The following is a 17,432-nucleotide window of genomic DNA, read 5'->3' as shown; positions in this document are numbered from 1 at the left end:
AATAAAACCAAGATGGTAAGCAATATTAACTGATAGTATTTTTGCAGCGAATTATAATCAAAAGCTGAAAACGAGTTTGGCGAATTAGTATTCACAGTATTCGTGATATTCACTACTGTTTGCTTTTCTGATGCAATAAAACTTTATAGTTAGAGATGTTTATTACGCTATAACACATACATTTGGCTTTACGTAGTGATGACGTCAGTAAACCGCATACCATAAGTGAGTAATGACAAAGCAGTAAAAGGATTACTAGACTGAAATAAAGTGGGAAAAGATTTCGTGTTGTTTTCCATTTCGTGTTGTTGTTGAAAGAAACACTACGAAACGTGAAGTCAGGTCATCGAAAATGCCAACGTCACCAAACGATTGTATCCTATATTAGGCCTACTCAGTTTGCTTGGAGAAGGGGGCGGGGCGAGCAAGACGCAAAAATATTTTGAAAACTATTGTGACGTCATATACTGAACGTCACTTGTGAAAGAAAAAGCAGATCGTATTACGACGCAATAACTGGTCATGCGCACTTTGTTGACCGCAACTCTCAACAGTGCCTACGTGACTGACAAATGTCCGCTCATCGATGACATCACGAAAAAAATCCCCAGCAGCAGTTTCGAAATAACAAAAAACGCGACTTGTTTTGAATAGCTTGCTGCCTTTAATTCAAATCGGTGGAGCGTTTAGTTAGTTTCGGGCCAGGTGGAAGTCAAGCTTGAAACAACAACCTTGTGTTCAATTTTACGCATTAAACTGTAAACATTCAACTTCGTCGTTGTTTAAGAGTTACGCTTGCTTTTCGCTGTCAGCAAACACCTCATCGTCAGTAAGTCAACTTTATGGGTTGGTGTAAACGGTAAGTTCAACATTGCGGTAGAAGTAAATGTTTAACAAATGGCGTTCGATGCCCGATAAACAATATCGTCCAAAATTAGCTTATTCAATGTACAAGACCTTCTAAACAATAAGAACTACCAACTTGGACGCATTTCCTGCACGGAGTCTATAACAACAATAGAACAATATCATCACTGCGGTAAGCTTAAAATGGGGGGAATGATTCCTTATACACCAGATGTTGGCTGTATATTAGCTTAATGTACTATTTCGATAGCTTAAAAGTCTATACACATTTTCTCAAATAGGCGTATGAGGCGTAAGGTTGCGTATTTTGTCAATATTGCTAAAAAATTATCGGTAGTTTGCCAGGGAAGTGTCTTGCGATTGTCAACAAAGCCAACACTATTCATCGCCAATCTACTGGGGGCTTTTTATCTTTATGGTATAGCTTATATTTGAATAAATTTCTTTATAGATTTTTTCTAAATAAATTCTTTATTCTTTATAAATTTATTTTATGTTGCAACCTATAACACAAAATGTAATCGATGAAGAATCTCTGGGGATAATAAATTATTAAAATCATACGATAGGCTACTATTCAATAATTTACGTTTCTCTTGCCGTTTATTTTTACTTGCAGTTAAATTTACCAGCAAAAAAAACGTTCAAATCTGTGCAAGTATATGATGGTTTAAATAAAAAGTGATAAACAAGAGTCTGCATCTGATAACATTCCTTGTGAACCTTGCTGGAGTATACTGGTCTATGTCAAAGCTGCTTGTCACAAGGTGCTGTTACTGCAAAATTGTATGCTATTTGCAGGGTTGCCATACCGTCCTTATTTTAAAGGTCCGTGTCTTAGAAAATATTTTTGTCATTTTTTCTAAGAAATGTCCTTATTTTCACTTGCGTGCTTATTTTCGTCTTATTTTTAGGGTAAAGGTTCGTATGTTGGGCATTTTGACACCTTTAGTATTCCATTTTGTACCAAAGAGATACCAAGATTAAGAACATGCAGATAGTGTCTAGTTTTTTTTTAGGAACATTGGTTGCTTTCTCCTGTTGTGCACTGTTTAAGGTGGTATTCGTCTTTCGTTTCCTAGTCGTGCTTATTTTTGAATTGAGACCGATGGCAACCCTGGCTATTTGTCTGGACATAATTTGCTGCTTTATCATCATCTAACGGTTAATAGTTGCATAATGTTTTTGACGCTTGGAGCTTTGTTGCCAGTTATGATTCGCTGTAGAAAACTTTATCTTCGGGCTATTTTTTTTTCGTTTTTAGGTTGAGATTTAGCTGTAGTAGTTGTTAAATGGCGAGAGAACATTTGCTAACTTTCTTAAAAGCACCTAATATGTACTGTACAGTGGGCATTTAAGATTTTACGAGGTAACTTTCATACATTTATTTCATTTTGAGCAGTTTATATGGTATATATTAAATGTATATTTATATTAAATGGTATATATATATATCATTTGACATTTAGGTTTTTACTCTTAGTAAGAAAGTTTTGCAGCTAGCATTAAATGGAGCAAGTTTCAAAACCTAGCCTAATTTCGTGTGATGCTACTTTTAAATCACTTCTACTGAGTTACAGTATTTCAGATTCCCAATTTCAAATGGGCTGAGATCATTGAAAATGGCAAGCTGTATAGGCCTAAAATTGAAATGGGCAGCGCAAGTATTGAAAAAAACTGTGATTAAAATGTAAATGGGCTGGGTTAGGAATTGAAATTTGCTGTGCTGGGTTCAAGCCAATCTTCATATCACAATCGCAGTTGTTTATTTCGGCTACACATACGTATGCATTTCCTTATTTCAGCTATATTTACAAGTTTTCACCACAGTTTATCATATTCCATTTTAAAAGCAATAAATAAAGCAGTGAATTTCAATAATGATGCGTAAGTGCTTATGTATTCAGTTGCTCCTCTCAGAAGTTGAAATTAATGAAACGAGCGACGTGCAAATATCTTTGTTACATTTCATAAAAATACAACAGAAATTTTCTAAATCGTTTTAAATAAAATGTTAATTTCGCTAAGGTAAGCACATTCCAGACTAGTGGATACCAGTCACAGTAATCGGCTTAGTTTGGGGGGGATTTTAGTGATGGCGGCCGAATGGAGAAACCCTGTCGTATCTTCCATCTTCATAGATTTCTTTTAGAAGACCTCGCAGCTCCGGATCATCCTTGTAGAGAGACTTTGCCTCTTTGGTTAGCACAAAAACTTTTTGATCGGCTCTATCCCAGGCTACAGACTCGTGGGGGTGAATAACTCTTCTCCTGTAAAACTTGACTTCGTCTTTTCTCCCCGCCCAAATTAAAGCACCTGCACATAAAGAGCCAGCCACGACACAGCTTCCAACTAGCGGCCACAGGCAGGTGTGTGATTTCAATTGGCCCTTGATAAAGACCCAGGACGATTTTAAAAACTGAGAATCCATGTTGGTATTTTTTTTAAATTTTGCTTGCTGATACCTACTTAGAAGTTTACAAGACCTAAAATTAACTCGCAACAAGTTACGAGGCTGTTTCTAAAAGAAAAATCAAGGTTGATTTCTAGTACACGCATATTACTTTAAATCTACTTTAGCAGGCTGCTCTAAGGTGCCTGACTAAACGTTTCTGTACAGCTCACACCGTTACACTATTCAAGTTTGAATTTCAAGATTTTAACATGTTGCACATAATTGTAGTACGTAACAACTACCTTATTCATGATTTAATTAAAAAGAATTGTGACGCAAAAATGACAACATTAATTACCTTGTGAAATGCAAACCAGTCGCACATTTTAATTAATTAATATGGTGATACGCGCCCTTTTAAATGTATTTCTTGAAAGTGCATATTTCTAAAAGAGTTATGTAATATTTCTACATTACGAAGCTCGCTACAAAAGTGTTGTTGGTGAGATTATTAATTGCGCCCAAACGAAAAATTAAGAAAAAAAATTATTTACCTCGAAAGTAAATATCGCAGAGAAATATCACTCAGTATTTGATAGCAAGTGAGAAATACTTTGACCTTTACGTAAAGAAAACACAATTCTGTTGTTACGTAACCATAATATCGACATTTCGTCATACCACATTATTATGTAAGGTCAGATATTGCGTAATATGAAGAAGTCGCAGTGAATTTTTCTTTAAGTTGAGCCTAGCGTGTGAAGCGGAAATAATATAGATAGCAATTATATAACTCATTTCCGTTTACACCTGTAAGAAGTGTAAATAGAATTAAAAAAGCTGTAAATGGACTGCTACACTCATTTTTGTTAGAAACGCATCCTGTACATGAAACGCTTTCTGTTGTGTTGGTTTCAAATATTTCAAAGTTTTTTCAATATTTTACAATTAGCTTTAAACTTCAAAAAGTTAAGTAACTCTGTGGAGAATCTTTACTGCAACAATTGCAACCAAAGTTAAAACAATAAGTCCTGGATGCTACAGCATACTACAACTGGAAGCTGCTATTCGAAGTTATTTTGGAAATTAGCTGTATACCAATGGGTTTTAAACCACAGTAGCTTATAGTTAAACTAAAAATCGGGCATTTTGTGTAAGAAAAAATGTTCTATAATTCAAACACCAAAAAATAAATTAGCCTGCTTAATTAATATACTGCGCGGTGAGTTCCTGTAGAAGTGAGATCTAAGCAGGCTACCGACTACCCTTTCATGATTTATGCATTCTGTAACATAATCTTACTACCACACACATCATAGAATATTTTATGATTAAAAAACTGTCTCTGGCAATCACATAGCCTACTAGTAAGTGTTTTTTGTCCGCTTACCATGCACCCTCATATACTGTTGCGGACCTTCTTTATTTTTTCATCCACTATATTCCTATCTTTAAATTTTCAACAACTACGTCTTGACTTATAATACGGTGCTAATGGATAAAACCGTCGCAATCAATCAATAAGAGGATTGAAGCGTATATATCACATATGTCCTTGTCCTTAACCTCATTCCCCTAAGTCTGTTCAACGCCTCGACAGAAGATGACGAAAGAACAACGTAATCTTATGAGACCTGACGTCACAAAGAAACGAACCGCCATTGTGTTGCGCAATTTCTCAAGACTATGCGTTGGCAGGAAAGGGGTTGTACAAGAACTGATTCACTAGAAACAGTATGTGTTATGTTAAAAGGATGTGTCGTTATACGCTCTATCTCTCAGTTTGAAGTGTCCGTGGTTAACTACAAACGACAGCGATTTGACCCAGTTTACAAAAGAAAAAACGTATCGTAAATATCGAAACAACTTTTATTAATTTACTCCTGATTTTCTTGCATATTGTATAAAATATGCTTATCTAATTCGTCGCTTTCCGCTGTGCGTCGCAAGTGATCGACTGCCTCTTTCAAAATAATCATGTCTTCCGGAAGGTGGCTGTTTTCTAAAGGAGATGAAAAGCATTCTTTTTTGACGCTACCGCTGCTTGTTGAAGTTTTTGAACTTTGCTGATCTGAAGTTTTTAAGGGAAAGCAAACTGGCTGTCTACAGCTGGCTTTTTCCAGCATTGCTTCTAACAATCTCATTCTATCCACCCAACCGCCTGTCCTTTTCATTTCGATAAGCAATTCCTATACCCAAAAATTGACCATAAAAATTTTTTCCGCTCGCTAAAACTGTGGCTTTCACTGAACTTTTCTTAATGAGCATTACAAGTAAGTAATTCAAAAACTGGCTGTAAATGAACTTTCCGCCGACCAACGGAGCCAATACTTTAAAGTTTCGTATCCACGCATGGAGCTAGGACCGACAAGCTATTATATAACAACACCGATAATAACAAGCTATTTTGCTGCTTGAGTACATATAGAAACAAACTGGCATCAAAACAGCATTTACCTTTTGTGATTTAAGAGCAAAGGATTCAACCAGGAAATTGGAAGGTGGAGGCATTTTAAATTCGACTTGATCTTTTATATCGTAGCAGGAGAGAAGAAATAAGCATTCCTTGTGTGCATCAATTTGTTTTGTGCTCCAGGGAACCTAAAAATTCATATGTACAATATAAGAAATTTATAAAGATTTAAACTACAAACGCTTAACTTATTCGTTTTTAGAGTTAACATCTTTTGACTGGACTTGGTTATAATACAGTTATCAATTATCATATAACTTAGTTACTTTTTAATAACAAACCGAAAGTGCAGTGGTCGGACAAATCATATAATTTGGAAGAACGTATAAATATCTTAGCATACCTTTACGTCTAATTTCACAAAAGTTACACTTCCACGTGGACATCCGGGCAATCGGCCGTTACTTCCGCATCCGGTTCCCATTATAAAGCATTGATTTCCTACCTCGATCACAGCCAACGTGTGGTTTAGGCTGTCAGTTACACAAAAACAATTTAGAGACGTTGCAGCCAACTTGTGGTATAATTGTGGAAGATAAATACTACAAGTTTTAATAATTGCATATTCTTAACTGCATTTAAACGTATCACTAGAGGGTGCAACCTGCAATAAAGTAATCTTATGCGGTTGTTGAAGAGAACTTGCACCGGACTTGATCGATCCATTCTATCTCCAGTTCCAAGTTGCCCGTATCTATTATTTCCCACCATGAAAGCTCTGTTGTACTCATCGATGAACCCTAGGTGACGGTCCCCTATTGAACAGTGAACAATCTGAAATAGAAAATCCGTAGTTACAAATGGCAGCATCGTGCTTATATCGGTGTATTCTTGGTCATGTTTGTATTGCCTATTTCTGGAATATTAACTTACTTTTGCTACATGCGGAAGCGGATGAGGCACTAGAAGTTTGACAGTTGCATCTCTACCAAAAATGTCGGCAATTTCAGATTTCCTTTGAAGAACGATATGAAGCTTACCAGTATCTGCAATGTGTTTTAATTCAAACAATTTCAACGTCTACTAATAGCGACAGCATAAGAAAATATGTTTCCAGCATTCAACCAAGGCAAGAGCAACAATGGACCTGTCAGAAAACCAACGACTCCAACGCTGGTTTCTATTTTCTTTACTTTTTCACCGAGAGTTTTGCTCGCCGATTTCAATGTAACTTGCATTCCTTCAGATCCAAGATTGAGAAGAGACGATTCGAATAAATGCAAGGAATATACCTATAGCAAAAGAAGATTGTTGATTATACAAAGTGCAATGAAAAGTGCTTTTACGGTAAACCGCTAGATGGCAGGTAAACGCGAATCTAACCAAAAATGATTCCACTTGCCTTTCCTGCATCAGTCAAAATGAAGAGTGTTTTTTGGTGGGGGGTTATCGTGGTAAGTTTCATAGAAACAAACCGCATTTCAGGATCAAAGGTCATGTTAAACACGCGTCTGCAAGACCGCTCGTCAAAAACATCAATTTTATCTCCAGCGATCGGGTTGCCATCAATATCCCAGCTGTAGAAAAATATTTTTGTAACAAAATAAAAACGTAGCACTTCTAGGCTACTTCTAGCTCGTACCCAGAGCTCGCGGTGGTGGTGCTTCGTGTATTTGGCAGGTGACGTCTACTGCGCATCGCTTCGCTTTGCGTCAATACGTAGACGTAACGTCTATGGTTGTTGTCGTAACGCGGATCAGACGTCACCTGAAAGAATATTCAAAACTGAGGCTGGGGTGCTGCGTTTCGTGTAAATGCATTAGTTAAAAATGTATAACTTAAGTAAAGAAAGTAAGTTGAAACACTGCTCACGTCAATAACGTGTTTTGCAAATTCTCTATGCCAGTCAACTCTTCTGTAAACGTATTCGTTTGTAATGACTTCCCTCTCCCACCTATACCCAAGTAAAATAGAATAACTAATCAGCATGGAGAAAAAACTAGCAGTAATAAATTCACATCGTAAAATCTTTTCCATTAGTTTTTTAAATCTATTTGAAGAATGATATATAGGACTATACTGTTACGGATGTAATGGTTTTCAAAATCTCTCACCGGTACACGTGCAGGCAATTTGCAAGGTCAAGCGCGAACACATGATCCCTGCTACAGCAAAGCTTCTTGAAGCCAAACGCCGATGACATGTTAAGAGCTGGATTGGGAGTTTTTCGTTTTGAACTTGCGCCACCAAGAAGTTGATAAAATATGCCTTTAGTGTCTGTTGTTTGGTAGAGTTTGTTTTACCTTGCAAATTCATACATTTTGGACAAAAAGACATGATATAGTAATACGTACGATTAATACTGTACTGTCTTTTCCAATTTTCGGCCGATGACTGGCTTGCAGGCGCTCTTGCCCTTAGCATACCAATCCACATCGGGAAATGATTCTTGCACAAAGACCGCCAAATATGGGATTGAGAAATGACAGCATTGAAACGACTGCACGTGGCTGCTAGGCGCCCAATGTCCTTTGCGTTTAGATGTAGAATAATGTGACTGAGCTGTAATAAAAAATTACTTCTAGGCAAGTTTTTATTACGTATATGCCAAGCCAAGTACATTGTGATTTATGCACGGTCTCTAAATCTGGCTTTTCGACGCCCTTTAAACCGCGATAAATGGACAGCAATTTTATTGGTGAGTTGTTCGGTTATATAACTTTATTACAGGGTTAGTTGGGTTGGTTAGTAAAACATACCGCTAAACTAAACATATTAATTCATCAAAGGAATACGACTAACAATGGATGAAAAACAAAAATACTACCAATGAGACGATCAAGAGCGAAATAATACCAAGACCGTATTTAGTTTAGTAAAGAATTAGCATGGAAGAATATGAGCACTTTTTGCTTTGATGGAATTATTCAGGCCATTTCGAACTTATTCCGGTGATGATGTCATTTTGCTCGTGATATAACAACGTGACCAAGAGAAATTACTGTACTGTAGTTCCTTTTACCACTTCGTTTGGAAGACTTGTTATAGAAATCGATGGCACAGTCTCGTTGGACCTAAAAGGACGCAGTGAATACTCTTTTGCGCCAAGTTTAAGCAGTTTGCTTCCTACGTTCAAACCAGAACTTGAAGGTGACTGAGTGGAACTATATGCCTAAAAACACAAATACATATTTTTGTCAGATAAACATTGCAAAAAACTGGTATCGAATTATTGCGGTGTTGCAAGACAAACATCAAAGCGATCAAAGCATAGGCGCTTATATCGTGATTGCATATTTAAATAATAGCACTTAAACCGCTTACCTGGATTTCATTTGTAAGAGGCTTCCATTTCCTTTTTCGATGATTGAGTTTCGGAAGCTCGAAAGGCTAAAATTGAAATTAACGCTTTATATAATGTGCTCTTTAATTCACTTTATTTTGTTGGCTACTGACTAGTGGTTTATATAATTCAGATACAGTAAACACATAGACCTCCGAAAAAATTATTCGCATTGTAAACTACTCGAGCTACACTGGCTAAAAAAACTGAACACAGCAGAAAGCGTATCAGCGTAGATAAGGCCTGATGTAAGATTTCATTCATTGTGCCTGTGCGCTTACCTTTTCCTCTTCAACCATTTTATTTTGACTCATGATTCCGACACCTTGGGCCCAGGAATGAGCAAAAACTGCCCAAATGCATTTCACAGCCAAGTAACCACCGGCAATATGACGTAACAAACGCAATAATTATGAGAAATAAACTAATTTCCTAGCTACGGAATGAGGACGTAATGATTTGAAGTGATCGATGTTAATATCTGTTTACACCATGCGACACTTTTCTTCCTATATGCTCATGCCGGTTTACTTTAGGCCTCGATTGTGATAATAATATAATTTCCTGCTTTTTTCGTTTACCCAAATTACATTTTGACACTTGTTTTGTTACATTAAAGGAACAAATATTTTTACGCTTTTGTTTACCAGGTAGAGCATAAACGGTTTCATGGATGCGCTGAAGAAGAAGTGTTTAGAATTATTTTGAAACATTTTAAGAAATTTTATTCCCAATATGCTCCAAATAAGCATGACAAACTGTTTCCTATTACGTCACCACGAGTAACATTTTTTGCAGTCAGCTGTTTCATTACGTCATACTTATCTACCAAGCCACCAACAGGGAATGGTTTGTGATAAATATAATTCAATGATTTGAGGGATTTAATTTTGGAATTGTGTGGTTGTTGGGTAAGTTTTACCGGTATTTCTGCAAGTTTACATCGTACAAGTGTATATTTAGGAATGTGATGAAATAGCTCAAGGTAGTTGTATTGCCTTTTAGTAGGCTACTACAGTTACCGTAGGCTATACCGTAGGTTGTTGTCTCGGCAATATGTGAGTTAAAATACAGAAGTAACCCAGTATATAACGGAAAAGACAAAGAAGAGGATTTAGTTTTATTTTTACTTTCTCCTATACCAGAGTTAGATGAACCACTGATGTGCAGCATTGAAGCAATTTTCAATAATCTGCTACTTAATCACACCACCTTTTTCAACAATCTATGTTTTGTGAATTTACCGTTACTAATTGTAGGTTTAGTGACCGTGCTAGTTGCTACCAGCAATTATTATCTTAATTATTTTTGGTCACGTTTTAAACCATTTTGGCTTTTTCACTTTTCCCGTTCATTATAGTGCATGATAATAACAACTGGCTTGATTTTATCGTCCCTGCCGCGATTTTGACAAAAAATAAAATGATTGATCATATATGTAATTTTATGTTATGCTGTTTAACTTTGACGTTGTGCCTTACTTGCTTAAGTATTATAGGCCTAGGGCCCAAGAAAACCTTCTGATTTGATGGATGTAGGATGTTTGGTTCAGCAAAAAAATTACTCTAGTCTGCCAAGACTGACAATAGTTCCTCAGTTTTAATTTATTGTGTTGTTCATAACTTTTTGTAGAAAACTGCAGTGTTATTTGTTGCATAGATGTGTTTGCAAAGTAATTGGCTAGCTAACACACAGTAAATGTAAGCATATACTGTAGATAGAGAAACAAATTTTTCGGAAATGTCTTCGGTACGTAACCGAAAAACTAAAACCAGCAATATATGTCTCGCTTTAAGAAGAAGATCAACTGGACTTCCAGCTTCGAATACGGGAAATGATCCTCTCCACGTGTTTGCTGAGATGAGTGCTGCTATTGGATGTTCAGACAATCAAAAAGCAAATTTGCCACTTCGGACTAGGACCACATTTATGACAGCATTTAGCCCCGATCAAGATTTAGTTGCTAGTTGCCATGGTGATCATAATGTCCATGTTACAAACATCCGAACTAAGAAATTGGTCAAGACCTTAGTTGGACATGAGCGATCCCCGTGGTGTATCTCTTTCCATCCAAACTCAAGTGACATTCTTGCGACGGGCTGCCTAAATGGAGAGGTAAATTCAAGATATTGTGTTGCAGAACGATTCACTTATTACATTGTGACTGGATCTGTTTGTCAGAAAGTTTTTCACTTACCTGTGATATTTAGGTCAGAGTGTGGGACCTAAGAGGCGGTGGTAGCGAGTCATGGACGTGTGGTATGTCGGACCCAGAGAAAATAAATTCTTTATCATTTCACCCAGTAGATCATGTGCTGCTAATTGCTTGTGCAAATGAAATTTATTTTTGGGATTGGAGTTTGGCAAAACCATTCGTATCTGTCAAAACCAGTTCGTCGAATGAGCGGGTAAAGAATTTGCAGCTGATAACTTACTGATTTTTTTTTATATAAAACTAGTGTATAACAATTTTGTATGTATGTGTATTGAGTATTTAACGTTTGATAACTGGTATTATTCGAATAAAGAGAGTGAGTATTTCACCGTATGTAGGTATCATAGCCTGTTGTTAAATATAGGTGGTCAGGTAAGGAGAATGGATATGCAAAAAGTTGATTATTTAGGGTTATTAGGTTTAGAATTAACCCTAAACCTAATAGTTATTTAAGTCTAGTTATTTAGGTTTAATTGAAGTTAGACTTTGCTTAGAAGGTAGCTTCAGGTGACTATATTATAACATTTTTAAGTTCTAAGGTTAATAAGAAACTGTGAAAAAAAGCTTTGAACTCACATTTTTTTGCGGTGAAATAGGGGCTACCTAGAATAGATCCTTCACAAGACAATAAGATAATAGATTTGTAGCTAATAGATGTGTAGCTAATGTAGTAGAATTAGCTTAATATGACCACCCACTTTATATGACCATTTTGTTGTGGTCCCGACTTTTGCCATATAAGACTCTCCATTTTGTATTACCAGGCTTTGTATATATATTATGACCACTTTTTCCTTATTTGTTATCTGTTTTTCGTATGAATTCTGCAACTCGACAGTGACAATTATACCCCTTGTATGCCACTTGTATTCCCAATTCACATACTGGCATTCATTTAATATTACTGCTTAAAGTTGATGAAATAAATGATGAATTTGACATATTTTGTCATTTTCCTGGCGCAGTTAAACAGTACTGTACTAATTTTGGTTACTATGACCATTTGGATATTATGACCAAAATGATCTGGTCCAAAGGTGGTCATAATAAAGCGGAGTCTACTGTATATACATCTAGGTTATATTAAAAAGGTTGTTTTTTGTTAGGTTCAGCTGGTTCGTTTTGATTCGTTTGGAAGTCACATTCTGACAGGAGTTGCAAACGTTGAAGAAGAGCAAGCGTCTGGTGATGAAGATGATCAGGAGGATTCAGGTCTAAGCATTTTTTGTTGAAATTTTAAGTTTTTGTTAAATTTTGGTCAAAAACTGTAGGTTAACTTTTTCAACTATGAGATGTCTTTTCATATGATATTGGTCTTTTACTGCTTTGTGAAGTGATAAGTGATAATTAAATATTGGCTAGGCTACGTGTAATTTAAAATTTGTAAAAAACAACCAGTCTGCAGGCTATATAACATGTTTATGCATATTATCCATTAATATATTGAGTTGTCAGTTTTTGTGAGAATTGTTCCCACTTAAATAATATTGAGATTACTGTTGTTTGTCTAATTGCACAACAGTTCCAGTTATTTAAATTTTTATAATCACTATTCATATCCAACAACAGCATTAATTGTCAGATTTGTTTTCCTTGATATCACAATTATTACCGGCTATTAGGTTGCTGAAATATCATTTATTGTTACTTTGGAATGGTTACTTTGATCTGTGAGAACCATAGCTGACTCTGTGAGGCTTTGAATTTTAAATTGTCACTTACAGATTGTTACATTGTATTAATATTACCTTATTTTTTTCTCTAATAGACTGGGCAACAGCCGGTTCATCATCAGTTCCGAGAGTAAGAAATATCGTTACTTCATTTTATCCTCTTAATACAATATTTCGTGGCTCTTGTAGATCTTTTTTTATTGTTAAATCTTTGAGTTGACATCATGATGATAACCTAAAACAAATCATCATGTGCCATCCTGTACTTTTAGACCGGTACAAGAAGACAATGGTTGCGTAACTGGTTAAACAGTTCATCACCAGTTCTTAACATTACTGCCGGTCGCCCTCCAAGTTCCAGACCTATGACGGCTTCGTACAACTTAAGGGGTCGTCAGAATAGCAGAACAAACAATAGCGGCGACAGCAGAACTGGAAATGATGATTCGTTGAATCTGTCAGCTGAGGATACTCAGTCGATACAAAATATTACTGCTCGGTGGCGATCAGCTGCACGTCAGCATTTAAGTGACGTCTCCCACGCTCATACTTATTCTCGAGATCATGAGCGCATCTTACATGCGCGTGTCAGTGTGAATGCCGAAATCCAGCACCAGTACAATCGGTTGCAAGTTTTGCGGCAAGAACGGCGTCATCTCGAGATGAGACTCCAACAGCTACAAAACCATCCAAGATCTCTTGCAGCAAACGCCTCTACAGCATCCCCTACGCCTCCTAGAGTAGCTCCGAATCCATCTAGCTACAACTCATCACTGATTCCAGACACTTATCGGTCTATGTTTGACAATTTGGCGCAACAAGAAAATGAGGCCGTTGATGATTATAACGAAATAACAGCCCTTCTTTCTGCAAGAGTTCAAGCAAGGCTGCATAATGCACTGAATGACCCCAACATAGAAGTCTCCATAAATATAGGTAATCATTCAAACCCAAGTACAAGTTCTTCTAATCCATCGACATCTTCAGCTCCCGTCAGGTCCCTTTCAGTCAGACCCTTACTATTGGGTTATCCACTTCCAAACCCACCTCCAGTGCCACCCCCGCCATCCATTTCGCCTCCCTTGATGCCAGTGGGTTTAATGGAGGCACCGATAGAGGAGCCAGAAGTGGTTATGACACCGTCGGTAGTGCCATCTTACGCTATTCCATCAGCTCCTTCAACAAGTGCCACTTCGAGCAGAAATAGTCCGAGCAGAAGTAGTCAGCGACATGATACCACACTATCATCATTTCAACGGCCTTTCTTTTTTCCACCGTCAAGTAATATTAATTGACAAAATATATTGATTCATTAATTTTTGAAAACACTCAAAAACACAATGACTCTAACAGTAATTACGTTAATTGAAAAGTTTTGATTATATAACCCGTTGTCAGTACGAATAAAAGCATATAAATAAAAAATACACAATTCATGTTTAGGTAACAGGGAAGTTCCTGATGTGGAACCCCCACCAAGCGATGTCTACTTGAGGACAGCTCAACGAAGACTTAGGAGTAGATATTCAAGGTATCGATGGTAGGTGTGCACGACTAACATATAAAGTAATTTTGTTTGCTGAATGTTTGTTTTAACTATCCATATCTTCCCGCTATGAAATACTAACCAACAAACTTACCAATCGATTAACTAACTAACTGCCGAAAGTTAACCGGTTCAAATGCACAGTATATATGTACAAGTATGTAGCTTGCTGTTAAATCCTCATGTTTATTGTTGTATAGGCGTCTACGGCACTGGGACAGACAAGGTATGAGAAACATTCCAACTGCAACATTTCCTGACCTAATGGCTGGCGTCCGTGACAAAACAACTTTCAGACTTCAATGGTGGGATTTCTCAAAGTTAAAGATGCCGGAAATTAGCAGGTTTCTATTTTTAGTGATATTACGTTTTAATAACAGCTACAAGCCTTGTATATACGTTATAGACTTTTAAAGAAACTTATTTACTAGAGTTCCACGATTCTTGTTGGCATCTCTAATTATGCCAAGTGTCTGTGTTTTTATTACAAGTTTATTTGTTACAGATCAAATGTAAACGTTGTTGTACCGCAATGCAAGATCCATCATGATTGCAGTGTTGATATAGCTCGAGATGGCTCTAAAGTAGCCGCCTTGATGTGGTCTGCTGACAGCTATTCAGAAAAAATACAAGTTGGTATCATTTCTCTTGAGCCTAGCACGTTTGGCCAAATTCTTTTTAGGTAAGTTCTAAATCAGAATGTCGCGTTTGCTGCAGCAGTAACTTTTTCTCGCTAGTTTAGCGATGCACATAACAAGGCTTTAGTCCAGTTACCATGAACACCATTTGGGTAAACTAATACAATTTTTACATAATATATAATAATATATAATTTTTGGTATCATTATGCCATGTTATTGAGAAGTGTTGGATTAAAACAAAAAACATTAACGAAGTGCACAGATCATAATTTTGATAGTTCTGTGATGTGACTAGTGCTGTACTTTACAAAATACAATAAGTCTGAGCTATGTACTTAATTTACAGACCTATTTAATTGAATTTAAACATGTATTTACAATGTGGGAGAAATTAAATCTTATACTAATTACATGTTTCATATGTTTATGTAACTGTAAGATCCGCTTGCAATAGCATGAGGTTAATATCATTTATTTGTAGGAAGCAGTTTGGTCAACCTGCTTTATGCCTCAGTCTATCACCTCTGGGAAACTACCTCGCAGTTGGTTTGAAATATTTTCTATCCTACTTGAATGAGAGTAATCTGCCAAGCAGGTATAGTTCTTGTAAAGTATTTGTCTTGTACTTGAGATGTCTATGCGCAGATCACTAGAATGCATAGAGAGAAAAATGGTCAAACTTCGGAATGTTAAACCCAATGAACAATATGATCAAACCTACTGCTTAGTGAATGAATAGCTAGTATTCTGCTCTGGTCCGACCAATTTTTAAATTTTTAGTTATAATTTAAAAACTTCCATAACGAGTAACTCTAATTAATATCTTTTGTGTTTGCCTGCAGAAACGTAATGGCTCAGATTTTAAAGTTGGACAGAGTTGGTGACGTTACAAGCGCACGCCAGGTCAATCAAGTAATGCATCCAGGTATCTGTTTATCTTGAAGAGCTTTTTGCCATTTTCGCTGACTAATGACTTCACATTCTCACCTTATCCACCATTTTCTGTGTTATTTTAGGAATAGTTATATTTTTGCGGTTACAATCCAATCACTGTTGGGTTTAGTTTCCTTAATAACTATTTCAAACCATTTGTTTTTTCAGTCACTCCAGACACACCGCAAAGGTACGTCAACATCAACACAATAGCGTGGATGCCGGGTGTCGGACAGGGGCTGGTGTATGGAACAAACAACGGAGAATTGCGAATTTGTTACACAGCTACTAATAAATTTACGGTGGACAATGCGCAGTAGAATATTGGGCAAGGTGTTGTTAGTGCGCGATTTTTTGAACTGCAACCTTTCTCATTTTGATCATCTAGAATTTGCCTTATTTGGACTATATTGCTATGCTTCTGTTATTGCGTATTTAAAGCTCGATATTCAACTGTGCTATAATATGCAAATCATTGACATTATAGTCTACATTGATGTCTGCAGATAATTTACTAGATGGAAATGTATAACTTTGAAACAAAATCATGAAAACATTATACCGGGCAACCGCGCTGACCAATGACTGCGCTTCTTTCCACTCGTAGGTGCAATGATGTCTGTTGTCTTTTTTTCTTGTGTACGCTTTCCTTATTTAAATCTACGATGTTGCTTGTGGCTAGCTATGGTGGTCAGAATGTCTATCAACCAACTTCAATTCGTTAGTTCTAGCAAACCAGTTTATTAATTTGTCAAAGATTTCTAATCGATACTGGTTACGTAATTGGCATGATTTACTGTACAACTTGGGCCAACGTGGTCCACGTGGAAACCTTTATTCATACAGCTACTCTGTGAAGTGTCACTGTTTTAACGGCCGCTATGTAGCGTTCTATTTTATTCCTGCTTTGGCATTTTGTTGTAACCTTTAAGGGGCTCGTTGCAAAATTTGAACTACTCCAAAATGGTTTTATGTAATGTCACAAACGTGTTCAAATATCAAGGCTACCTTTTAATTATGAAGTGATTCACAATCGCTAGAGCATGTATCAGTCTGTTAAAACGGTAGGCTAGATCCTACTCCAGTTTTAGGGTAATTGGCAATGAGTTTTGCTAGGGCGCTAAGCCTTTTCATGTTCTGTGTTACATATCGCTTCACAAACATGCCGTTAGGTAATTCGCGTTTTAAGTATCATTACAAGTTTACAACCACATGGGACTGCATAGTGAGATAGGAAAATACTTCATTTGTTAACATTTTGCTGCAATGAACAGATTAAAAACCAAGGAAAGACTGAATTCAAAAATAACTCTGACGTATTGCGTCGCACATTTTGAAAATTCTGAATAAACTGATCGTTTTACTTCTAATGCAAACCTTAAATATGAAGTAGCCTATCTAACCAC

At 36.6% G+C, this 17,432-nt stretch overlaps 2 protein-coding genes across 3 annotated transcripts; one reads left to right on the top strand and one right to left on the bottom strand.

Annotated features, from left to right (window-relative positions):
• Positions 1 to 5,113: 5,113 nt before the first annotated feature.
• On the bottom strand, positions 5,114 to 9,394 carry LOC143449787 (F-box only protein 24-like). Its single transcript, XM_076950115.1, has 14 exons — positions 9,300 to 9,394; positions 9,000 to 9,065; positions 8,698 to 8,847; positions 8,030 to 8,237; positions 7,790 to 7,952; positions 7,548 to 7,629; positions 7,318 to 7,442; positions 7,078 to 7,252; positions 6,823 to 6,967; positions 6,609 to 6,721; positions 6,340 to 6,509; positions 6,079 to 6,208; positions 5,720 to 5,863; positions 5,114 to 5,451 (listed from the first exon to the last, which is right to left on the bottom strand). The coding sequence occupies exons 1-14, from the start codon at positions 9,330 to 9,332 to the stop codon at positions 5,140 to 5,142; spliced, it is 2,016 nt and encodes a 671-aa protein (XP_076806230.1). The 5' UTR covers positions 9,333 to 9,394; the 3' UTR covers positions 5,114 to 5,139.
• Positions 9,395 to 9,863: 469 nt separating this feature from the next.
• Positions 9,864 to 17,041, top strand: LOC143449786 (activating molecule in BECN1-regulated autophagy protein 1B-like). 2 transcript variants are annotated; one of them, XM_076950112.1, is made up of 11 exons: positions 9,864 to 11,133; positions 11,229 to 11,426; positions 12,340 to 12,445; positions 13,002 to 13,036; positions 13,179 to 14,187; positions 14,350 to 14,437; positions 14,653 to 14,796; positions 14,958 to 15,134; positions 15,575 to 15,688; positions 15,936 to 16,018; positions 16,195 to 17,041. In XM_076950112.1, the coding sequence occupies exons 1-11, from the start codon at positions 10,759 to 10,761 to the stop codon at positions 16,344 to 16,346; spliced, it is 2,481 nt and encodes an 826-aa protein (XP_076806227.1). In that variant the 5' UTR covers positions 9,864 to 10,758; the 3' UTR covers positions 16,347 to 17,041. The 2 variants fall into 2 exon arrangements, with proteins under 2 accessions (XP_076806227.1, XP_076806226.1); XM_076950111.1 differs by having other exon boundaries at positions 9,865 to 11,133; positions 14,350 to 14,446.
• Positions 17,042 to 17,432: the final 391 nt, after the last annotated feature.

The sequence above is a fragment of the Clavelina lepadiformis genome, chromosome 3, assembly GCF_947623445.1.
Source record: "Clavelina lepadiformis chromosome 3, kaClaLepa1.1, whole genome shotgun sequence".
Classification (NCBI taxonomy): Eukaryota; Metazoa; Chordata; class Ascidiacea; order Aplousobranchia; family Clavelinidae; genus Clavelina; species Clavelina lepadiformis.
Note: the sequence above shows the minus strand (reverse complement) of the source record. Positions and strands in the feature narration are given on the sequence as shown.

What these genes read in the sequence shown, in the direction of transcription:
- LOC143449787 (XM_076950115.1), bottom strand. Translation starts at nt 9,332, where the DNA reads ATGAGTCAAAATAAAATGGTTGAAGAGGAAAAG. An exon ending in CAAGTCTTCCAAACGAAGTG is followed by an intron (nt 8,238 to 8,697) that starts GTAAAAGGAACT and finishes TTTTTATTACAG; the next exon opens with CTCAGTCACATTATTCTACA. An exon ending in TTGTGAAATTAGACGTAAAG is followed by an intron (nt 5,864 to 6,078) that starts GTATGCTAAGAT and finishes ATGAATTTTTAG; the next exon opens with GTTCCCTGGAGCACAAAACA.
- LOC143449786 (XM_076950111.1), top strand. Translation starts at nt 10,759, where the DNA reads ATGTCTTCGGTACGTAACCGAAAAACTAAAACCAGCAATATATGTCTC. An exon ending in CGGGCTGCCTAAATGGAGAG is followed by an intron (nt 11,134 to 11,228) that starts GTAAATTCAAGA and finishes TGTGATATTTAG; the next exon opens with GTCAGAGTGTGGGACCTAAG. An exon ending in CCAGTTCGTCGAATGAGCGG is followed by an intron (nt 11,427 to 12,339) that starts GTAAAGAATTTG and finishes GTTTTTTGTTAG; the next exon opens with GTTCAGCTGGTTCGTTTTGA.